This window comes from Gymnoscopelus microlampas, assembly GCF_963454915.1.
Source record: "Gymnoscopelus microlampas genome assembly, chromosome: 10".
NCBI lineage: Eukaryota > Metazoa > Chordata > Actinopteri > Myctophiformes > Myctophidae > Gymnoscopelus > Gymnoscopelus microlampas.
In genome coordinates, this window is record NC_139947.1 from 26,204,360 (window position 1) to 26,218,392 (window position 14,033).

Below are 14,033 nucleotides of genomic sequence, written 5' to 3' on the forward strand. Positions count from 1 at the left end.
AATTAAAAATGTACTTGAGTAAAAGTACAAAAGTATTGGCATCAAAATGCACTCAAAGTACAAAAAGTATAAGTACTAAAATGTTTCAAAATAGCAGATCTACAAGCTTGTAGATCGGCTATTTTCAAATAGGCTAGGTATGAAATAGGGCTAAAGTGGTTAACGTATGTTTCATAATATCATAATTTGTATCTGAAAAGTAACTAGAGTTTTCAAATAATTGTAGTGGAGTAAAAGTACCATATTTGCCTCTGAGATGAAGTCGAGTAAAAGTAAGTTGGAAATTGGAAATACTCAAGTAAAGAACAAATCAAAAAATGTGTACTTAAGTAAATGTACTTAGTTACTTTCCACCACAGATCATCAGTGATGTCAGGACATCCTGTCAGGTGTGCTGGTCGATCAGGTGCCTTGAAAGATAACGATGTCCGCCCCGTGAGGCTGCATTCTATGGACTAATCTGTTTTGATAAGGAGCTGCTTAACCGTTTGCCCACTGCTTGCTTTTGGTCACTCGCACGCAAGCGTGTATTTCTGCCCACGGCCTGGAATTTCATCATTTTAACCCTTATGCCCTGCCCCAGTTCTGTTGGGTGTGTTAACTAAGATGGGTACTTTTTTTTAAAACTGCAAATTAAAAAAAAATCATGTTTAAATGATATCATGATTTAATTCATCACAATAAAAATGGACCCTTTAGATCAGTGGTTTTCAACCAGTGGTCCGGGGACCACCAGTGGTCCTTGAGGGAGTACCAGGGGGTCCCCAGCAAAATGAGTTAATATAGCGTCACAATCATTTTAACCACTTAGCTTTGGCTATTCAAAAATAGCAGATATACAAGCTCATAGCGCGGCAGATATACAAGCTCATAGCGCGGCACCGAGTGCCGCGCTATGAGCTTGAAGATCTGCTATTTTTGAAAAACCTTGAAAAAGTGTGCATATCTTCTATCTATTTATATTTTTTAAAGCGAAAATTAACTGATATCTTTGCTTCTGGGGGTCCCTGGCACAAAACATTTTCAAATGGGGGTCCGCGGCCAAATGTATATCAATTTAGGGGTCCTTGGCATGAAAAAGGTTGAAAACCACTGCTTTAGATCATACATGGGCCACACGTTGCCCCCACCTTCACTTAATGCGGCCCGCAGAATATCGGAATACTGATATATTATTGATTTCAGCTGTTACAATTCCAAACATAACCCGCTTTAATGACTTACACTGTATATTATAGTAGCTTAATGACTAGTATTAAAATTCTATTGTCTTTTTTATGTACAGCGTATTTGTATTTAAGTTCATAAAGTTAACATAAGTATAACTAAATGCATTTGAAATTAGAGTGCCGCACTATGAGCTTGTATATCTGCTATTTATTTTTATTTTTTTGAATAGCCAAATAAATAAATGAAATAAAATGATACAGATGTGTTCCCGGTCTTAATGGGTTAATGTCAGTGACAGGCTGGTTGTTGATTAACTTGCATTTTTACCACTGTAACTGTTACAACCTTTATGGAGACTAATCTTTGCATGACTCGACAAATTTGTGCCGTGCACAATACAACAACCTTCTTTTACGATCAGTTTCGACGTTGACATGTTTCCCACTGAAAAAACACAACAGTACACCTTCTGAAGATCAGTTAATTATGTTAAAAAAAAACATTTCTTCAAAAATAATTTTGATGCTATAATATTTACACATTTTGCTTGAGACCCCCTGGAACATCCTCTAGGACCACCTGGAGGTCCCCGGACCCCACTTCGAGAACCACTGCTGTAGAGTCATGTACCCGGCACCCTGGGTAGGGCCTACTATCAGTAAAGAACTGGGGATTTCTTGAACTAGAGCAGTTCTCACAGTGGGGTCCAGGGAGCCCCAGGGGTTCCAAGGGGAAGGGGTCCCTAGCTAAATGAGTTAATATAGCATTAGAAATCAGTTTAACCAACTTTATTTTATACTTCGGCTATTGAAACAAAATTGGAAAAATAAATTGAACATTTTTTAATAACCTAATCTTGACATTTTTAACAACAAATCTTCTCTTATGAGGGTCCCTGAAATACATAAATAAATACATAAATAAATGGGGTCTGTTTGGGGGTACTTCAGGGCCGTCACGGCCATTCGCTGTGCGTACGACGCGACACCCTCACTCTCACAGATCCGTGATTTCATACCCCCCACTTTTTGATGATAAATCGATAAAATGATAAATCGGTAAAATCAGGCAAAAATAAGAATTAAATAACCTAACCCTAAAACCGAAATAAAGTAACCAAAACACGAAAAGAAAAAATAACAAAATCCGCCCAAAAAAACGCAACATTTTGAAAATACAACATTTGTTTACATTTGACAGTTACAAATGTTTTTCACGATTTTTCAAAAATAGCAGATCTACAAGCTCATAGCGCGGCACTCGGTGCCGCGCTATGAGCTTGTATATTTGCTATTTTTGAATAGCCAAAGTGTAAAATAAGGGGTATAGTAACAGTCCACCGAAAGTCCACCCCCCCCCACCTTCTGAGAGCCTCTGACGTCCCTGGGGAACTTGACGTGAAAGCGTTTGAGAACCACTGAACAGAATTATCCAAGAATGAGTATTCTGATCAAAGGTTGAAAGTATATCTGAGCAAATCTGAGCATTGACCCTTGGTAAGAGTTGGTTATTGTAATGGCATTTGTGCACACAACACAACACAGACATGTTCTGTCATGTCTGAAATGTCCTAACATGCTTTTTATTGGGCCATTTACAGGGTTAAATAGCTTCGTTTAGGTATAGAATGTGCCTCTTCGTTTGGAAATGAGCGAGCACTGATAGTAAATACAAACTACTTCATAAAGCAGTACAGTATACACTGCAATAACAATGTGTGGTTATCACAAAATACAGAGGTGTTTAAATACATTTACTCAAGTACTGTGCTTATTTACAACTTTGAGGTATTTTACTTTACTGGAGTATTTCCAATTTTCAGTACTTTTACTTCAACTCCACTACATCTCACAGACAAATATTGTACTTTTACTCCACTTCAATTATTTGAAAACTTTAGTTAGCCTACTAGTTACTTTCTAGATTTTGATTATTATTACAAAACACACATTAACCTATATACATTTCAAAATAGCTGATCTACAAGCTCACAATGCGTCGCATCGCGGCGCAATGTGGGCTTGTAGATCTGCTATTTTCAAAAGATTTTCACACATTTTAAAACTTGTGAAATGGGACGTTCTGCATAATGAGTATTTTCTACTTTTGGTGCTTTAAGTACATTTTGAATTCCAAGTATTTCTATATTGCGGTATTGATACTTTCACTTAAGTATAAGAAATATGAGTACTAAAACCCTTGTCTCAGTAGGCCTACACCAGTGTGGGATGGGCTTATGTAACGTTTCCATATTTGGGCATGTGGTGGGCCCGCCCCTCTGTATTCTGCAGGGATTTGAGGCAGAACAGGACAGACTTGCAGCAGTTGTTGTTCAACTCTGCAGGGCTGAGGAGAAGATCAGGACGCTGCTGCATCATGTGGTTTGTTCCAGATCTCTCCATTGAGACCTGGACTCTCATAGCAATTGCCATCTCTCTCTTCATTTGGTAAGTAGGCATATCAAGCTTTTCAAACAAAGTTGAAGCTGTCAAATATATTGAGTTTGGATATTGAGTATAGCCTAAGGCTGTTTTAAAAAAATGTGACGTTATCTACAAGTGCAAGTGTTGTTCAAGTTCACTTTATACACTACGAGTGTACTTTTTTAAATAGCCTATAACTTCTTCCTACAACAAAACAACAAAAAAACACTGAACTGTTTTGAACTCAGCTATTATGTAAGCTGCTGACCTGTGAGGCCTCCTCATGTTAACCTTTTCTCCACTTAAGGTGGAGCTAAAGGATTCAGCATTGTTTCCACATGCATGTAGACATGCTGCAATGGTTATGTAACAACGCAAATAATAATAATACGGCTGAATTGTGAGCAGCCAGATTGTGTATGTAATTTATTGTTACATGAAACAGTGTTCGATTCAACAACTTACAACTAAATGACAGAATCAGAATGAACTTTATGGCCACATCCACATCACATTACCGATGTGAAAGAGGGACAGAGAATAGAGAAGAAAAGAACACAGAACAAGTGAAATGACAGGAAGGCACAAATAATTCAATACAACTATACTAAGGTACTAAGGTTATTGGTTATTGGTTACACATTTTCAATGGGTAGATTTCACTCCAGAAATGCTTCTTATGCAGGTATGCAACATTTCCAAATGTCTGACTGGAGACCTGAATGTATTCTGCAGTGATTTAATTTGAATAGCCGAAGTATAGAATAAAGTACTTAAACTGATTGGGAGATTTTGGTCACTTACTGTAGGCTACCTCAATAGGCAATGGCATAATTATTCCAAATTGAAATAAAGTCATGTGGATGGTCACATGACAGATTCACTTCAGATTTAGAACCAGCCTATAATGGATTGCTTATGTTTTTACAGATAATATTATTGTTTGCCCTTCTGCACAGTGTTCTACAGTCTCACATGGACTTGAGCCACGATAACACTATCAGAGTGATAATTATGGGAGTGCTACTGTTAATAAGCAATTATGCTAGCTGTAAAATGCAGATAAATGCCAATATAAGAGTGTAAGCAGAGCTGGCAGTTTATCCATTTTATTTTCCTGGTTCCTCCCCAAGCTGGTTGGTTATGCAATACAAGAATGTCCACTGATCATTTTTTCTTTTTTAAAAGCATGTCCCCCTTAGCGTTTGACAATGCATCATGTAGGTCAAAATGGGTGGAGCTTCACTAGGTCCAGACAGGTGGACCAGGTCTGCAGCTGGGGTCCCACCCAGAGCGGATGGCAATTGCCAGCCCCTTGTGTTCTTATTTAACCTCAAATTCAGTTATTTTATGCATACATTCTCCACCTCTGAATGTTTTTTATTTATTTATTTTCAGATTAATCTGATTTTAGATCTGATTGGATCTCACTCCACACCCATCCAACTACATGTGACATATGACACACACGTTATAGACACGTTTTCTATACATGTGACATATGACACACACGTTTTCTTGTCTACAACCATACATTCAATTAACCACTTCACCTGGCGTGCCAATTTTGGGCTTGTCATTATAAGGCTCACATTTTCATAAACACATTTTTCTTTTTATACTTTTCAAAAATAGCAAAATAACCTTCTACAAGCTTGCAACAAGTTGCATTGTGGCACGTTGTGAGCTTGTAGACTTCAGCAATTTCAGGGCTTAAAGGGCTATAACACTTAGGTTTGGGCTTTGTGGTGAAATTGCCATGATGCAACTCCAAAGGTGGGCAAGAAATCAAAAATTACTCGCAAACAAAGCTGATTCTGACAGTATAGAACATCACCAAACCCAGTACTATTTGTTTTTTAAATAAAAATGTAAACTTACTGTTGTATTAGCTATTTATATTAGGAAGAAAAGCCGGACTGGATCTGCAGATCTGGATTTTCAAATAGTGAAATCAACAGGAAGTTGATATTTAAAAAAACAACAAATAGTACTGGGTTTGATGATGTTCTATATTGTCAGAATCAGCTTTGTTTGCGTTTGTTTACAGGCTAAAAGAGCTCCTCCTGAGCCTCTACATTGACGTACAATGTAACGGATTTTGAATTATCAATGGAGCAATTATTGTTTGATTTCTTGCCCAGTTACATCATGGTAAGGCAACAACACAACTCAAACATCAACCAAAGTGTTCACCCCATGCAAAAATGGTCTGCACATAGCCATGGTGGATATACTTGTTTATGGGAAATTACTAGTAACTAGTAGACTCATAATTGTCTCTACATTATTATCAGGTATGGATATGCACCGTATGGATTTTTCAAGAACACCGGCATAAAAGGGCCAAAGCCATGGCCCTTTATTGGGACCTTTTTGGAGTACGCAAGAGTGAGTCGCCTCCTGATATTATTACAACGATTTGAGATGTTTTTCTGAAACTTAAAAGACTTCTCTGATTTCATCTCGTAGGGTGTCCATAATTTTGACATGGAGTGTTTCCAGAAGTATGGCAAGGTGTGGGGGTAAGTTTGAGTGCATGTTGGAGTGAATGTGTGCATTGTAATATTGTGTAATATTTTGCACACAAAAAAACATGCTTATGAACGATAAACATGCAAATGTGACCGAATGGACCAGCCCTTACGGGTTCATTTGGTTACATTTGTACACTCTCAGACTTAAATGAACACTGAGGATTTTACTTTGTAGTAGGGATAGGTCATAATAATCAAAAAATCGTTCCTAAGGATAAGAATCGATATGAAATAGCCTAGCTTAATATACAAGGATAGTATGTACGAGAATAAGAACAAATTAATATAAATGCCATTTTACTCTTGTTGATCTGTTGTTCTTAATCTCAATTAATCGTTCTTAATAAGAGTAGAATTGTCAAAAAATGACCTTGGTCATTCCTGCACCTTTCAGTCATGCAACTTTGCAGCTTATTAGCTAATCGTTCCTGCAGGTTCTTCGACGGCAGGCAGCCAATGATGGGCGTGATGGACACAGCCATGATCAAAGCCATCTTGGTGAAGGAATGCTACTCTGTGTTCACAAACAGGCGGGTAAGGACACTTCACAGTACAGTATGTCATCATGCATTAGTCACCGTGTCATTCTGACCACCATCATCTACTGCAGTGGTTCTTCATCCTTTTCAGGCCATGACCCAGTGGCGCAGCCAGAACGCTACTATAGGCTGGGCCTAGGCAGGAGCAGGTGGGCACGCCGCCCCTTGTGCACGTGCGAAAATGTGTGGTTTTTGGGCGGATTTTTAGACTTTTCTTTTTTTGTTTTTGTTACTTTATTTCGGTTTTAGGGTTAGGGATGGGTTAGGGTTAGGTTATTGAATTCTTATTTTTGCCTGATTTTACCTATTTATTATCAAAAACATATATTATAAAAAAATATATATATATATCCCAAAACATTTTTTTTTTTTGCAAAATCGATTGGGTGGGCCAACTTTCTATGTGGGTGGGCCACGGCCCACCCAGGCCCACCCAGGCCCACCCATGGCTGCGCCCCTGCCATGACCCCCCCAAAATAATCATATTTGAACTGGAGACCCCCCCCCCACAGCCTGACAAGCACTTGGAATTGTAGGGAGTTGAGGCATTCAATTTAGTTCCTCAGATAAATATTGTTGCGAGGCATTGTGAGCTTGTAGATCTGCTATTTTTTGTTTCTTTCTTATATTATTTGACAATTCTGGCCAATGTTTGACAGGTTTTTATATTATAGTTTGATGCAGTTTGATGGTCTTTTTCTTTTTGAAATATTAGGTGAGGTATTAAAAAGATCTTAAAAGTCCTTAAATTGTCACTCCTCTGTCATCTGGGTAACCCCCCCATCCCCCCCACCCCCACCAAATCACGTGGGGACCCCCCTAGGGGTCTGTTTGGAGGTAGTCCAAGATGTTTTTATGTTGCACAAGATCAGGACCTGTTGCGACGCGTTTTGAGCTTGTAGATCTGCTATTTCCACTATTTCTGACATTTTTTGAAAATATATGACATTTTTTAACATGGAATTGATTATGACGATTATGACGATTATGCAAAAATATATTATAAAATAATTGTGACAGGCCTAGGTCTCAGCATTTGTCAGATGTACGAGGGGGGGAGCTCCAAGGAAAAACGGTTGGGAGCCAATGATCTAGGTTCACATTGTGAGATACTGTAGCCATCCTATATAATTTATAAGTGTGTGTGTGTGTGTGTGTGTGTGTGTGTGTGTGTGTGTGTGTGTGTGTGTGTGTGTGTGTGTGTGTGTGTGTGTGTGTGTGTGTGTGTGTGTGTATATGTGTGTGTGTGTGTGTGTGTGTGTGTGTGTGTGTGTGTGTGTGTGTGTGTGTGTGTGTGTGTGTGTGTGTGTGTGTGTGTGTGTGTGTGTGTGTGTGTGTGTTTGTGGTTCAGGACATTGGGCTAAATGGACCCCTGGCTGATGCAGTGTCAGTTGTAGAAGACGAGCATTGGAAGAGGATCCGTAGTGTGCTCTCTCCATCGTTCACCAGCGGGCGACTGAAAGAGGTAAGGACGAGGCCATTTTTAATATAGGATTTGATTTGTTTCTCTGGAAAGATTGAAAAATGCTAAAACAGCCATCTTTTATGAGAGCTCACGTGTCACATAAACTTCATGAAGCTTCATGAAACTTCATTCAACCTCTGGGAACCCATTTGTTCTCTCCTCTTCGTACAGATGTATAAAATCATGATGAACCATTCCAACAACATGATTAAGGACCTTCACAGGAGAACAGAAGCCGGAGAGGCCATACCAGTTAAGGAGTGAGTTGAGCTTTGGTTTGGTTTGGAGCTATGATTACTTTGTCTAATCCAATTAAGTCAATCAACTACAAATATTGGTGAACAGTTTTTGTTAATGTGGCTATTCAAAAGTATATCAAAAGTCAAGGCCAATCACAGATTACTTTTCAGCCTAATTATTCAGAAAACCCCAGACCACAGAAAATCCACTGAATGTTCAAAGTTCAGTTTTTTGTGGTTAATATTAATCATTAATATTAATATCATATTGTGACAATAATAGCAATTTTTGGTCATTTAGAAAAAAATATAATTTGGGGAAGTATGAAATAAGGCTTAAATGATTAAAACCAGATAAAAATAAACAACACTTATGTTATATAATGATATCCAAAATCTCAGATGATATCTAGTAGTCTCATAACACGATATTGAGATAAATATTCACATATTGCCCTGTAGCCCTATAGTTTGATGTGGGTTTTATTTTCCCCATAGTGTATTTGGACCATACGCTATGGATGTCGTAACCAGCACTGCCTTCAGTGTGGACATTGACTCCATCAACAACCCGGCAGATCCGTTTGTGAGCAACATCAAGAAGATGGTCAATTTCAACTTCCTCAACCCCATGATTGTGCTCATCGGTATGTGGAAGAAGTACTCACTCATTTTGTACTTAACCCATTAAGACCGGGAACGCTGTGTGTCATTTATAGATGTCTTTTTTTTTTTACTTATCATTTTTATCCCTCGATTTTGTAACCCTTTTTTCACCCGGTGCCAATTTGCTGAGTGATCCTGGACACTACACTCCCCCCACCAGCCTAGGGAGGCCAGGGCCGAGCTCATGCCTCCTTCATGCATTAGAGCCAACTGACCTTCTTGTCACCTGACAGGGGGGAGTTTCCCTGGTTAGACGTAGCGTGTGGAAGGAACACGTTATTCCAACCAGTTCCTTTCCCCTCCATCAGGCGCCCCGGCTGACCAGGGGGAGGCAGTATAGTGACCAGGATTACTACATGTTTTTGTGAGGGTATTAACTACCCTAGGAGACACGGGGAGAACATGCAAACAAACACATTTTTAGATGTGTAGAAATTTGAACACTGAGCAGGAATATGACAGTACCGTTGCGCCACATAAATGCACCACAAAAAATGCACCATGGAAAATGCACTCGCTCCTTCTGAAGATTTGAGTAAAGCAGGTTCACTTTAAAATATATATATATTCAAATATTTCATTCAAGATTATATTCAAGATTTAAAAAAATAATAATTACAAGCTCATAGCGCGGCACTCAGTGCCACGCTATGAGCTTGTATATCTGCCAAAGAAATCAAAACATTACACTGATTCTTTCCCGGTCTAAAAGTACAGTACTTGAGTAAATGTACTTAGTTACTTTACACCACGTTCCACCACCATGTTCTTATAACCAGCGCTGTCTGTGATATTTTTCTGCTAAGACCTGCACTTACAATTCACATTCTGTCTTTTCGTTCCAATTCAGTTCTGTTTCCATTCTTGTCACCACTCTTTGACAAATTTGACATCTCGCTCTTCCCTGCTGAGGTGTCCCAATTCTTCTACAACTTTCTGGCGAAGATTAAAGGCGAACGGAACATAAACGACCACAATGTAAATGCCACAATGTGTTTTTTACACTTATTTGAAGATGTTTAAAGGTGCAGTAAGTCAGTGGATCTCAAACTTTTTCATGTCAAGGACCCCCAAAATGATATGTATTTGGCGGACCTGGCTTGTTTTGAAAGTGAAATATCCCTTCAACTATTTTTGCTTTAACCAAAAATATAATTTACACTACATATCAGACAGCGTGACCCAGTATCTAACTGTGTTTGATCCGGCAGAACCGAGTGGACTTCATGCAGTTGATGGTCGACTCTCAAGGTTCTGAGAAAACCAAAGATGACAAGGAGACCCAGAAAGGTACAGTATGAAACCCAGTGATGGAAGACTTACTCAAATGTTTTACTTAAGTAGAAGTAACAATATCCTATTGTAGAAATAGTCTGTTACAAGTACAAGTTCGGTATTAAGAATTTAAAAGCAATGGCATCAAAATATACTTTTTTTTCTAAAGTAAAAGTACTCATTATACAGAATGTGCCATTTCACAATGGGTACATGTACTTAAGTTACTGTACACCACATTCCGAAAATGAAAAATGAATACTCACAATGCTCAGCTATGCTGATAGTTAACTTTGCCACAATGAGATATGTGATCTTGTAATCTTGGTTTTGAGGCATGTGGTTTGTTCGTCTGACAGGCCTGACAGATCACGAGATCCTATCCCAGGCTATGATCTTCATCTTTGCTGGGTACGAGACCACCAGCAGCACGCTCTGCTTTTTGGCTCACAATCTGGCAATCAACCCTGACAAACAGAAGATCTTACAGGACGAGGTCGACCAGGCCTTCCCAGACAAGGTAATGTTTCTGCCCTTTCTCTCTCATCCTCTTCTGACTGTTCAGTGCTGCTACTATTACTACTACTACTACTAATATAATAAGGGTAATAATAATAATAATAAGTGTAATAACAATAATAATAATAATAATAATAATACGTGACAGTTAAAGTGCCTTTCAAAACACCCAAGGACAGTATTTCTAGTATCCAAGCATGTAAAAACAGGTATAACAAAAATTATAGAAAAGACTTTATCCGTCAAAAAGCAGCAGGTGGTATATATATTTTTTTTAATTTTATGTCTTTAATTTTATGTCTTCATGTTTTGGGGTGATAATTCAATGTGTTTATTGAGCTTTTGTATTTTATTGGTTGCATTAGGAAGCTTTTATGTACCTGATCATATGCCTTTAATGCTGAATCCTGCTGTGGAAACCCAATAAACAAAGTAAAAAAAAAAAAAAAAAGCAGCAGGTGAAAACATTATCCAAAAATCCTGTCTAAATATGCGCGTTTATATTTACATTTTGCTGTTTATTTTCTTTTCTTTTAAAACATTTAAAACTATGTTGTTGTTTTGTTTCCATCAACCACCACCAGGCTAGACCAACGTATGAAGGCCTGCCGCAGATGGAGTATCTGGACATGGTAATAAACGAGTCCCAGAGGCTGTACCCCATCGCCAACCGCTTGGAGAGAATAGCCAAGAGCTCGGTGGAGATCAACGGCGTGACCATCCCCAAAGGAACCTGTGTCGCCGTGCCCGTGTACGCTCTACACCGCGACCCCTCCCTCTGGCCTGAGCCCGAAGCCTTCAAACCTGAAAGGTAGTATCAGGGACGCGCACAGATAGACTCTAGGTGGTGCTAGGGCACCTGCCCTTTGCCCTCTTGACCAGAAGTGCCCTTTTTTTTCAGTTTACAGCAGGGGTCTTCAAAAGGGGGTCTGGGACCCCTAGGGGGTCCTCAGAGTCACTACAGGGGGTCCGCCAAATCTTTGTGTGATGTGATTTTGTTTTTTACCTTAACCACTTGAACCCTAGCATCCCTTTTCTGAGGAGAACTTTATCCAAAAATAGCAGATCTACAAGCTCACAACGTCTCGCGCTGCGAGGCGTTGTGAGCTTGTAGATCTGCTATCTTTGGCAAAGCGGTATAGGTGTAGAGGGAAAAAAAGAGCAGACCAAGTAAACAAAAAAAGTTTCTTTCTTCAATTCGGCAAGCCCTTTTGAAACGGGAAGAACGTCTTGTTCGGTTGGAGTATGTTGCACTCATACAAACCACCCTTCAAACCCCTATTCTATGTTCTCTATCTTTAGGTTCAGCAAAGAAAACAAGGACAACATAGATCCGTATGCCTACCTACCTTTCGGAGCAGGGCCAAGGAACTGTATCGGCATGAGGTTTGCCATCCTGTCGCTGAAGTTAGCCGTGGTGGAGCTCATTCAGAACTTCACCATCGTCACCTGCAAGGAGACTGTGGTGAGAAGACATTCTGCTATCTACACAGTAAACTCCAGAGTGGGAATTTAACCCGGAAACGGAGAGCACTCTGGACTTTGCTGCGTAGTTGTCTTATGCATTGGGATAATTTGAATGTTTATTTCGTGGTCGCTTGAAATGCGCTTGTAAGTGATATTCTTTGGTTAAAGGGATAGTTCACCCCCAAAAAAACGAAAGCGCTGCCGGTCATGAAATTATTGGCTTAGGAATGCGACAAAAACAAAAACTGTGGGGGTGACTAATCGATAAAAAACAAGTAATTTTGGGGGTGAACTATCCCTTTAAAACAAAAAGTGTTTTGTTAAAAAGTTAAAGCTCTAATTCTGATAGGAATCCTTGCTCTATAGAGAGTTTGTTCAGTAACAGGCGTCTCCCTGTCTCTCCAGGTCTTTAATAAACTTAAAATACATTTCCAGGTGGGAAACCAATGTCATCCAATCAGGAGAGAGAACTAATTTATCAGCTTAAATTCTGATAGTAATTCTGATCCAATTTTGTCTACTTGTTTTTTTGGTTTCATCTCTTCCAGTTTCACTTGTTTATCATGTATCCTGAATTATCCATCTATTTATTTACTAAATAGATGGAGAGACCTGGAGACACCGTTATCGAACAAACTCTCTATGGCAACGACTACACGACTACAATAAATAACTTAACAGTAACGCCACTTTTAATCATCTGTGATGTTACTTGTGTTTCTCCAGATTCCAATGGAGCTAGGAGTTGATGGCTTCACAACACCCAAGGAACCAATCAAACTCAAGTTGATTCCAAGAGCACATGTGGCTGCTTAACCTGCTAAAAGCTAATAATATGCCCTGTCACTCAACACTTTGACACTTACTATCAATATTATCTCACTTTTGTCGAGCGCCATTTGTTGAAAGGCATGTGCGACTAAGTATGAATTAGCTTCAACTCTGTACTAGCCTGCCAATTCTTCCCTTTCCAGTGTTTGATTCATGTCATACTTTTTATCAGTTTGAAAATGTGCCTTAACCACTTAAAGGCCCTATGCTGGTGTATTTTCTGTTATTGTGGGGAAAGCTTTTGCTGAAAATAGCCGATCGACAAGCTCACAGCGCGAGGCGTTGTGAGCTTGTTTTTCTGTAATCTCTAACCATTTTTATAAATAAAGTGATTATATCATATTATAGAGTGATTATTAAGTTGACCACCATGGTAAATAGAAATATTAGAATTATGGAATAACATATTTTAGAATGTAGTAGTCAATTCCAGAAAGGGCTACATTTACCACACTGGGTTTTACTGTATGAGATAGAAGATTGATAGATGCAAAATACTGGATAAAAAACTTTAGAAACACATACTAGAAATAGAGTGTGAATAAGTACAAAGATTTTTTGCTTCATCACTGTTACATGAGCTGTGTGTACACAGAGTACGAGTTCTCTGTGCAGAGTTCAACAATGACTGCTTGATAGATGAAAGCACAGATAGCAACTCTCTGTCTAAGAAAGATAACACCCAACAGGTTTCTGCTACTGCATTCCAACAACTACTGTATGGTCTATCTACATAACCATTAGCTCATAGCTGTCACACAAACACACAAGCAACTGCCAGGCCTCTCTGTTTTCTACTTCACTGAATAGATGGCCTCCTTTAAACTGTTTGGATTTGGATATTGTTTCAAGGGGAAGCACTCCTCCCAGTTGCTATCTCACTGTCCATCTCTGCACACACC

General features: G+C 39.1%; 1 protein-coding gene across 1 annotated transcript; it reads left to right on the forward strand.

Annotated features, from left to right (window-relative positions):
- The first annotated feature begins 3,497 nt into the window (after positions 1 to 3,497).
- cyp3a65 (cytochrome P450, family 3, subfamily A, polypeptide 65) lies at positions 3,498 to 13,405 on the forward strand. The gene is made up of 13 exons (XM_084069441.1): positions 3,498 to 3,617; positions 5,891 to 5,984; positions 6,066 to 6,118; positions 6,565 to 6,664; positions 8,021 to 8,134; positions 8,306 to 8,394; positions 8,872 to 9,020; positions 9,890 to 10,017; positions 10,251 to 10,329; positions 10,674 to 10,834; positions 11,418 to 11,644; positions 12,136 to 12,298; positions 13,027 to 13,405. The coding sequence occupies exons 1-13, from the start codon at positions 3,547 to 3,549 to the stop codon at positions 13,114 to 13,116; spliced, it is 1,518 nt and encodes a 505-aa protein (XP_083925567.1). The 5' UTR covers positions 3,498 to 3,546; the 3' UTR covers positions 13,117 to 13,405.
- Positions 13,406 to 14,033: the final 628 nt, after the last annotated feature.